Here is a 10,467-nt window from a genome sequence, read left to right as displayed (position 1 = left end):
CTGTGCCACATCCATCTGTGCACCCCCGGATCCAGCTGTGCCCCCCCCGATCCAGCTGTGCCCCCCCTATCCAGCTGTGCCCCTCCCCAGTCCAGCTGTGCCCCCATTGCGCTGCTGCTCCAGGTGTGCCCAGTCCAGCTGTTTCCCCACTGCTCCAGCTGTGCCCCCATCGATCCAGCTCTGCCCCCGACTGATCCAGATGTTACCCAGGTGTCCAGCTGTTCCCGGGATCTGGCCGTGCCCCCAGTGCTCCAGCTGTTCCCCCACTGAACCAGCTGTGACCCCATTTCTCCAGCCCCGCCCCGATCCAGCTGTTTCCCCATTTTCCAGCTGTTTCCCCATTGCTCCAGCTCTCCCCCTATTGATCCAGCTGTGCCTAATCCAGCTGTTCCCGTTTTTCCAGCTGTTCCCATTTTCCAGCTGTTCCCATTTTTCCAGCTATTCCCATTTTTCCAGCTGTTCCCATTTTTCCAGCTGTTCCCGTTTTCCAGCTATTCCCATTTTTCCAGCTGTTCCCATTTTCCAGCTGTTCTCATTTTTCCAGCTGTTCCCGTTTTCCAGCTGTTCCCATTTTCCAGCTGTTCTCATTTTCCAGCTATTCCCATTTTTCCAGCTGTTCCCGTTTTCCAGCTGTTCCCATTTTCCAGCTGTTCCCATTTTTCAGTCCTGCCCCCTCCCCTCCCGGCATGCCTCGCGCGCCCGCTGTGACTCGTCACTTTTCGGCCCCGCCCACGCAGCCGGACCCAAGCCAATCAGCTGCGCGCACCGCTGCGGCTCCCGCCAATCACCAGCAGCGCTCTGGCGACGGCCGCCAATGGGGAGAGCAGAAGGCGGGACCAGCACCAATGGGAAGCGTCGGGGTGAGAGCGGCGGTGGTAAAGACCAATGAGAAGCTGAGAGAGGCGGGACCAGCGGGAGCGGCAGCCAATGGCAAGCGTTGGGGGCGGGACCGACGGCGGCGCGGCGGGGCCGGAGCGGGGCGCGGGCAGAGACCGGGCCGGGAGCGAGAGGGGACGGAGCGGGAACAGAGCGGGGACAGAGCCGGGACTGAGCGGGGATAGAGCCGGGACACAGCGAGGACACAGCGGGGATAGAGCCGGGACACAAGAACCGCAGCCATGGTGAGAGCCGGGGCCCGGCGCAGCGCGGGGGAGCCGCGGCGGGGAGGCCGCTCCGTGAGGGGGAAGCGGCGGGCGGGGGCCCGGCGGCCGCCGCGCAGCCCCTGAGCCGCCGCTCCCCGCAGTCCATCATGTCCTACAACGGCGGGGCCGTCATGGCCATGAGGGGGAAGGGCTGCGTGGCCATCGCCGCCGACCGGCGCTTCGGGATCCAGGCGCAGACCGTCACCACCGACTTCCAGAAGATTTTCCCCATGGGACAAAGGCTCTACATCGGCCTGGCCGGGCTGGCCACCGACGTGCAGACCGTGTAAGTGAAGTGCTTTGGTAAGAAATTATGTGAAAAATCAATAAGGAACGTAAAAAAAAATAAAAATATATCTTTTGTAATAAATACCGAGGGTAGCTTGGTGTTTATATATATTTGTATATATAAGATATGTATATATATATATATAAAATATATTTATATGAGCTGTTATTTATGTTATATATATAATTACATATGATTATATATATTATTATATGTGTATGTATAACAATATATAATATATATAATATATATTATATATAATATATATAAAATATTATATACTATATATAATATTGTATACTATATATAATATTATAATATATATAATATAATAATATATATTATACATATATAATTGTATATATGTATATGAGCTGTTATTTATGTTAAATATATAATTACATATCATTATATATATTATTATATGTATAGATAATATATTTATAAAATTTATGATTATAAAATATGTATAATTCATATTATACATATTATAAAATATGTATAATACATATAATACATACTAGATATCATACATATATAATATAATGCATATATAAATATACATAATATATATTATATAATATGTATTATCTATAATACATATTATATATCATGTAATATGTATTATATATTACCTATATATCTACGTACATATATATATTATATATACATATATATAATATATACATGTTCTATTAATATATTCTATTATTATATAAATAATATATATTATTTATATGTATCAGCTACTTTAATATATTATATCCATATTAATATATATGATATAATAGATAATATATTATAATATATTATGATTATTATGTTATATTATTATGTATATAATATATAACATCATATATAGTATATTTATATATATATATCAGCTTGGTTTATCCATGGGAAGGGGAGATACTAATAATTGTAATTAATACAAATTAATACAAATAATACAAAATAAACACTGCCAGTGGTGCTGTTCCCAGCTCTCCTCGTGGGAGAGCTTTTAAAATAAACCCACCTGTGATTTGAGGGCACATCGGGGCTAAAATGGAATTTTCAGGGCTAAAATAGAATTTTCAGTGCTAAAATTGAGTTTTTAATGCTAAAATTGAACTTTTAGTGCTAAGATTTCACCTAAACTTCAGAAGGAGCTGCAGCTGCACGCTCTCCCTGCCCCAGGGCTGGTGTGAGGGAGAGGAGAAGGAGAGGGAGAGGAAGAGGAAGGGGAGAGGGAGAGGGAGATGAAGAGGAAGAAGAGAGGGAGAGGGAGATGAGGAAGAGGGAGAGGAAGAGGAAGAGGAAAAGAGAGAGGAGAGGGAGAGAAGAGGAAGAGGGAGAGGAAGAGGAAGGGGAGAGGGAGAGCAAGAGGAGAGGGAGAGGAAGAGGGAGAGGGAGATGAGGAAGAGGGAGAGGAAGAGGAAAAGAGAGAGGAGAGGGAGAGGGAGAGAAGAGGAAGAGGAGAGGGAGAGGAGAGGAAGAGGAAGGGGAGAGGGAGAGGAAGAGGAGAGGAAGATGAAGAGGAGAGGGAGAGGAGAGGAAGAGGAAGGGGAGAGGGAGAGGAAGAGGAGAGGAAGATGAAGAGGAGAGGAAGAGGGAGAGGAAGAGGAAGGGGAGAGGGAGAGGAGAGGAAGAGGGAGAGAAGAGGGAGAGGAGAGGAAGAGGAAGAGGAAGGGGAGAGGGAGAGGAAGAGGAGAGGAAGATGAAGAGGAGAGGGAGAGGAAGAGGAAGGGGAGAGGGAGAGGAGAGGAAGAGGGAGAGAAGAGGAAGAGAAGGGGAGAGGGAGAGGGAGAGGAAGAGGAGAGGAAGATGAAGATGAAGAGGAGAGGGAGAGGAAGAGGAAGGGGAGAGGGAGAGGAAGATGAAGATGAAGAGGAGAGGGAGAGGAAGAGGAGATGAAGAGGAAGAGGAGAGGGAAGCTGCTGTGCTTCAGCCCCTGCTGTGATGTTTTTGCAGGGCCCAGAGGCTGAAGTTCAGGCTGAATCTCTACGAGCTGAAGGAAGGGAGGCAGATCAAACCGCAGACCTTCATGAGCATGGTGTCCAACCTGCTCTACGAGAGGAGGTAACACTGCAAAAAGCTTCTCTTTGCTGCCAATTCTTGAGGAATTGAGGAGTTTTTCTGTAAAAACTGCTCTTGGTGTGGCCAGAGGAGCCTGGATCATCTCCTGGTGCCACCAGCACCTCCCCTGAAGGGATGATTGTTGTCTCGGGGTGACGTTTCCTCCTCGAGTTGTCTCAAACCGAGTCGGTTGTCAAGGCAGAGCAAACTCCTGCCGCTTCAGGGCGGTTTGCTGCCCCAAACCCTCTGCAGGGCGCTCCTGGAAGGAGCTGTGGGAAGTTTTCCTGTGCCTGGAGAACATTTCTGGGGGATGTGGGAGCGCAGCAGGGACTGGGACAGGAGGCAGGGAGCGGCTGGGCTGGGAATTCAGGGCAGGTTCTCCAGCAGAGGGGTTGGGGAGCCCTGGGAACGGTCACAGCCCCAAACCCAGGCCCAGGCCGGGGTTTTTGGGGTTTCCAGGACGATCCCCGTGGCCCCTCCCGGGCTGTCCTTGTCGCCAGGTTCGGTCCCTACTACACGGAGCCGGTGATTGCGGGGCTGGACCCGCTCAGCCACGAGCCCTTCATCTGCTCGCTCGACCTCATCGGCTGCCCCATGGTCACCGACGACTTCGTGGTCAGCGGCACCTGCTCCGAGCAGATGTACGGGATGTGCGAGTCCCTGTGGGAGCCCGACATGGTGAGCAGGGCTGGGATCCCTCAGGATCTCTTGGGATCTCCCCGGGATCTCCTGGGATCTCCCCAGGATATCCTGGGTTCCCCTGGGATCTCCTGGGTTCCCCTGGGATCTCCCCAGGATCTCCTGGGTTCCCCCGGGATCTCCCTGGGATTTCCTGGGTTCCCCTGGGATCTCCTTGGGATCTCCTGGGATTCCCCTGGGATCTCCTGGGATCTTCCCAGGATCTCCTGGGTTCCCCTGGGATTTCTTGGGAGCCCCTGGGATCTCCTGAGATCTCCCGGGATCCCCTGGCATTCCTGGATTGATCAGCTCCCCCTCCTGTGCTGCCTGGGGTGAGACTTCAGCTTCCCTGTTCAGCCCAGGAGAGGAACCTTGTGGGATTTTCTGGGTGGGATTTGGGTGAAATGCAGGGATTTTCAGGCCAGGTGAGCTCATTTCTGTTCCCTGTGTGCCCCAGGAGCCCGAGCACCTCTTTGAGACCATCTCGCAGGCCATGCTCAACGCCGTGGACAGAGACGCCATTTCCGGCATGGGAGTGGTGGTGCACGTCATGTGAGTGCTGCTCCTGCGGGAATTACCCCGGGAGACGGGAATTCCCTCCCTCTGGGGGCTCCCAAAATCCCAGGAGATGGGAATTCCCTCCCTCTGGGGGCTCCCAAAATCCTGGGAGATGGGAATTCCCTCCCTCTGGGGGCTCCACAAATCCTGGGAGATGGGAATTCCCTCCCTCTGGGGGCTCCCAAAATCCCAGGAGACGGGAATTCCCTCCCTCTGGGGGCTCCCAAAATCCCAGGAGACGGGAATTCCCTTCCTCTGGGGGCTCCCAAAATCCCGGGAGATGGGAATTCCCTCCCTCTGGGGGCTCCCCAAATCCTGGGAGATGGGAATTCCTCCAGGGGCTCCATAAATCCAGGGAGATGCGAATTCCCTTCCTCTGGGGGCTCCCCAAATCAGGGGAGATGGGAATTGCCTTCCTGTGGGGGCTCCACAAATCCTGGGAGATGGGAATTCCCTCCAGGGGCTCCCCAGATCCCAGGAGCTGGGAATTCCCTCCCTGTGGGGGCTCCCCAAATTCCAGGAGTTGGGAATTCCCTCCAGGGGCTCCCCAAATCCTGCCCTCAGCAAGGCCCAGCCCCTCCCCAGGCTTTGATTTCACTGGAGCAAAGAAACAACTCCTGGAGTTTGAATCCTGCTCAGAAATTCCCAGCCTGCATTCCCACAGGATGGGAATGGAATCCTGGAGTTTGAATCCTGCTCAGGGATTCCCTGGCTGCATTCCCACGGGATGAGGATGGAATCCTGGAGTTTGTGTCTCACTCAGGAATTCCCAGCCTGCATTCCCACGGGATGAGGATGGAATCCTGGAGTTTGTGTCTCACTCAGGAATTCCCAGCCTGCATTCCCACGGGATGAGGATGGAATCCTGGAGTTTGTGTCTCACTCAGGGATTCCCAGCCTGCATTCCCACGGGATGAGGAGGCTCTGCCCCACACGGATGCAGCATTACCTCCCAGCTCTGGCACCTGGCTGCTTTAAAAACAAATCCCAATTTTCTTCCTGCAGCATCCCAGGCCTGGGAACTGCCTGGAATTTTGGCTTCAAAAACCCAACCGAGCTCCCCAGCCCTCCCCAAGCTGCAGGGAGGGGTTTAAACCCGGGTTCATCGATCAATGATCAATAATCAATCTCCTCTCTTTCCCCCTGCAGAGAGAAAGACAAGATCACCACGAGGACGCTGAAGGCTCGCATGGATTAGCCCAGCACGGCCGCTCGGGGCCACTCGGGACTTTTTCCAATAAAACTCTGCCCTGCACTGGCCTCTGGCTGGCTCTGAGTGGGCTCTGAGCCCCGACCCCGCGGCACCACGAGGGGTGGGAGCCCCCCGGGTGATTCCTGGCACGGGATGCAGCCCAGGAATGGCTTTTCCTGCCAGATCCCAGCTCCTGACAGCCAGCACTGGGAAAAACTGGGAAAAACACACGGGAAGAGGCAGCTCTGGCTGTGGAATCCTGGAAGGGTTTGGTTGGGAGGGGAGATCCCGGTGCCACCTCCCGCTGGAGGCTGCTCCGAAGCATTTCCAGGGATGGGAATGATCCTGAATTCTGGGAATGATCCTGAGTTCTGGAAATGATCCTGAATTCTGGAAATGATCCTGAATTCTGGGAATGATCCTGAATTCTGAAAATGATCCTGAATTCTGGAAATCATCCTGAATTCTGGGAATGCTCCTGAATTCTGGAATTGTTCCTGAATTCTGGAATTGTTCCTGAATTCCAGAAATGATCCCGAATTCTGGGAATGCTCCTGAATTCTGGAATTGTTCCTGAATTCTAGAATTGTTCCTGAATTCTGGGAATGTTCCTGAATTCTGGGAATGATCCTGAATTCTTCTGGAAACCCCATCAGTTCAATGTGTCCATGCTGAGGATGGGAATAACTAAATCCACACCAAAACCAAGGAATTAGCACAATTCCCCCTGGGAATTCCACCCCATCCCCTCCCCACCCTCCCAGGCAGGGAATTCTCCCCAGTTTCCCATTAAAATCCCGTCCTTTTCCCAGTTTTCCCCCATCCTGTCCCCTCCAGGTCAAAGAGCAGAGCGGGGAGGGCCCAGGTGTACACAAAGTTTTAATTTTATTTTGTTGTTTTTTGTTTTTTTGTTGTTTTTTTTTTGTTTGTTTTTTCTCTGGTTGGAGACTCATCTCGTAACATGCATGCATTTCAAAACAGTAACAGTGTCTCAAACTGCTCCTAGCAAACAGACAAGCACAGAGGACTTCAAATTCCTATTTAAAAAACAGCAGTGAAAAATCCTAGAATGGTTTTTTTTCCCATATTTTTTTCCATTTTTTTAAGGTTTTTTTTTTATTTTTTATTTTTTTTTTAGTTTTTAGATTAAGCTTAATTTATTCACATTTTTTATTTTTATTTATTTTTAATTTTTTTTTTTAATTTTTAAATTCAGTTGCACTGATTGGCCCTGCCCAGCCTCGTGACCTGCGTGTGGGAGCTGGATTTAAATTTTGGGGATTTTAAATCTGTTTTTTTGAGTGAAAAAAAAAACAAACCCAAAATGTCCAGAGTTCATGGATCCCAGTTATCCATGGGATCCATCCCAAAAATCCAGAATGAGGGGCAGGGTCTCTGCAGGAATGGGAAATTTGGGAATTTGGGGCTGGAGACACCCCCACCTTGATTTTGGGGGGGAAAAAAATCCTTCAGCTGGGGGTGAAATTCCAGGGAATTTCCAAAAAAAAAAGGACTGCATAGTAGTCATGGATTGGGAATATCCACAACCTCCTGACCGGGCTGGGAATCCTCTGCTGTTCCAGGAATTTCCTCCCCCCTCAAAAAAAAAAAAAGGAAATTAAAGTGGTTCAGTTTTCCATCCCCAGGGGGTGAATTCCAGGTGAATTCCATGATTGTGGCTCTCGGGATGAAACACAGGCAGAGGCCAGAGGGAATTCCTGGGGATTCTCACAAATTCCAGAGGGAATTCCTGGGGATTCTCCCAAATTCTGGAAGGAATTCCTGAGGATTCTCCCAAATTCCAGAGAGAATTCTGGGGAATTCTCCCAAATTCCAGAAGAAATCCTGGGGGTTTCTCCTGAATCCCAGAGGGAAGGAAGTCAGGGGATTCCCCCAAATTCTGGAGGGAATTCCTGGGGATTCTCCCAAATTCCAAAGGGAATTCTTGGGGATTCTCCCAAATTCCAGAGGGAACTCTGGGGGATTCTCCTGAATCCCAGAGGGAAGGAAGTCAGGGGATTCTCCAAAATTCCAGAGAGAATTCCTGAGGATTCTCCCAAATTCCAGAAGGAATTCCTGGGGATTCTCCCAAATTTCAAAAGGAATTCTTGGGGATTCTCCCAAATTCTGGAGGGAATTCCTGTAGATTCTCCCAAATTCCCAAAGGAACTCTGGGGAATTCTCCCAAATTCCAGAGAGAATTCTGGGGAATTCTCCAAAATTCCCAAGAGAACTCCTGAGGATTCTCCCAAATTCCAGAAGGAATTCCTGGGGATTCTCCTGAATTCCAAAGGAAACTCCTGGGGATTCTCTCAAATTCCAAAGGGAACTCTGGGGATTCTCCCAAATTCCAGAGAGAATTCTGGGGAATTCTCCAAAATTCCAGAGGAAATTCTGGGGGATTCTCCTGCATTCCAGAGGGAAGGAACTCAGGGGATTCCCCCAAATTCTGGAGGGAATGCCTGAGGATTCTCCCAAATTCCAGAGGGAACTCTGGGGATTCTCCCAAATTCCAGAAGGAATTCTTGGGGATTCTCCCAAATTCCAGAAGGAATTCCTGGGGATTCTCCCAAATTCCAGAAGGAATTCCTGGGGATTCTCCCAAATTCCAGAAGGAATTCCTGGGGATTCTCCCGAATTCCGGAGGGACGTCCCGGGGATGTTCCCAGATCCCAGCAGGATCCCATTCCATGGATTCACTGGATGAGATTTCAGTGATTGCAGTGGATTTATTGCACTTGATTGCCCAGAGCTGCCCCCTCTCCCCTCTCCCCCTGGAATCTCGGATCATTCCCGACAGGGAAATTCCCAGCAGGAAATTCCCAGCTCCCAGCAGATTTTGGGAATTTAGATCAGATCAGGGAGAGCTGCTGCTCACTGATTGTTTGGAATTCCACTGCAGAAAATTTTGCTTATTTTGTTTTGTTTTTTTGCCAAAAAAATTCCTGAATTCTGCTGGAAATCCTCTCAGTCCATGATGAGGATGGGAATAACTAAATCCATACCAAAAACAAGGAATTAGCACAAGCAGTTGGAAAAACAGAATTGAAAGGGCTGGGTTTTCATTATTTTTTTAAATACTTGAGTTAAAAAAGTGACCTAAAACAAGATTTAAAAGGAAAAAATAAAACAAAACAAAGAAAAAGAACAAAAAAAAAAAATCCCTTTTAAAAACAAATCAAACATTTGCAGTTTCACTTCTCGTCCTGGTAATAAAAATACTGTCTAGAAACAAAAATTAGCATTTTTAAGGTAATGCTACTTCTCCAAATGTAAACAATATACCAAAAAAACAACTTCTGTTAAACAAAGTTCCATACCTGGGTTGGATCAGGTGAGAAAATTTCATTTAAATCACTTTAAATACACGAGATGGCAACGGGGCACTGCTGAAGGGAAAAATCCTTGTGGGGCTTCCCTGAAAAAGCCAAATTTCACCCCAGCCTGGAAAAGGAAAATATTCCCTGCTCTCAAGCCCTTTTTTTTTTTTTTGGCAGAACTCTGTAAGGATTTCTGCAGGAATTCCCCCTGGGTTTGGATTTTTTATTCTTTTATTCCAGAATTCAGGGAAGGAGATTTTTGCCATCCTCACCTCCCCTTTTTTCTCTGGCTTTGATTTGTGGTGTTCATCTCCTGCTCTCCCTCCTCCCCCCATTTTTATTTTTCTCCTCTTCATTTATTTAGTTTTGTTTTATAAATAGATGATTTTGAGATAAAACAACTCCCAAAAGGAGAAGGGCAAACTTACCAAAGTTGCAGATTCAATGCAGATTTTTTTGTTTGTTTGTTTGTTTTTTAAAAAAAAACTGTCAGGAATAAAAAGCGATTGTTTTTTAATTCCTAATTAGCAGTAAACTTAAGTGCTTATTAAGAGAAAAGCAACCAAAATAATGCCCACAAAATGAAGCTCCAAGTCCTCCCTATTTTTTTTTTTTGTTGTTTTTTCTTTGTTTAAGGTGGTTTTTTTTTGGAGTTGTGGCTTTTCCAGCTCCATACCTTGAGGCACCTCCCACACCACAGGGGCAGCAGAAAGCGGCCACAACAAAAGGGAACGACTTAAAAAATCCTCAAATCCCTCAAATCTTCAAATTAGGGATCAGGATCCCTAATTTTTCACCTTTTCCCAAATTCTATTTACAGTGCACCCTCGGGGGGGGTGGGGGGCTCTGATTTTAGCCCCCCTCAATGTGGGGGATTCAGGAATGGGAAATAGGGAGGGGGAGAGGAGGGGTGAAAAAGAAACCAAAACCAAATAAAAATACTTTAAAAATACTTAAAAATACCCCCCTACCCCCCTCCCCAAACCCCAGATTGAGAATCAAAGGGATAATTTAGGGGAATTACCAGGATGTGATGAGCACCAGTTATCTGTGAAAACAAAAAAGGACCAAAATTCCACACAGCAAAAACCACCACGAGCACAGGACAGACGCTCCCCAAACAAAAGGCATGTGTGAAAAAACAGTTCCAAGGCAGATTAAGCAACTGTGTGTTTCAACTGCAGAGAGGATTTGTTCCTAAATCCTGCTTGAAGAGAGAAAGGAAATTAA

The 10,467-nt window shown here is 48.0% G+C and overlaps 1 protein-coding gene across 1 annotated transcript; it reads left to right on the top strand.

Moving 5' to 3' along the window:
- The first annotated feature begins 1,054 nt into the window (after positions 1 to 1,054).
- On the top strand, positions 1,055 to 5,980 carry PSMB3 (proteasome 20S subunit beta 3). The gene is made up of 7 exons (XM_086864745.1): positions 1,055 to 1,073; positions 1,107 to 1,121; positions 1,244 to 1,428; positions 3,385 to 3,492; positions 3,990 to 4,167; positions 4,625 to 4,719; positions 5,875 to 5,980. The coding sequence occupies exons 2-7, from the start codon at positions 1,119 to 1,121 to the stop codon at positions 5,921 to 5,923; spliced, it is 618 nt and encodes a 205-aa protein (XP_086720871.1). The 5' UTR covers positions 1,055 to 1,073; positions 1,107 to 1,118; the 3' UTR covers positions 5,924 to 5,980.
- The last annotated feature ends 4,487 nt before the right edge of the window (positions 5,981 to 10,467 follow it).

Source organism: Cyanistes caeruleus, chromosome 27 (genome assembly GCF_971803275.1).
Source record: "Cyanistes caeruleus chromosome 27, bCyaCae1.hap1.1, whole genome shotgun sequence".
Classification (NCBI taxonomy): Eukaryota; Metazoa; Chordata; class Aves; order Passeriformes; family Paridae; genus Cyanistes; species Cyanistes caeruleus.
Note: the sequence above shows the minus strand (reverse complement) of the source record. Positions and strands in the feature narration are given on the sequence as shown.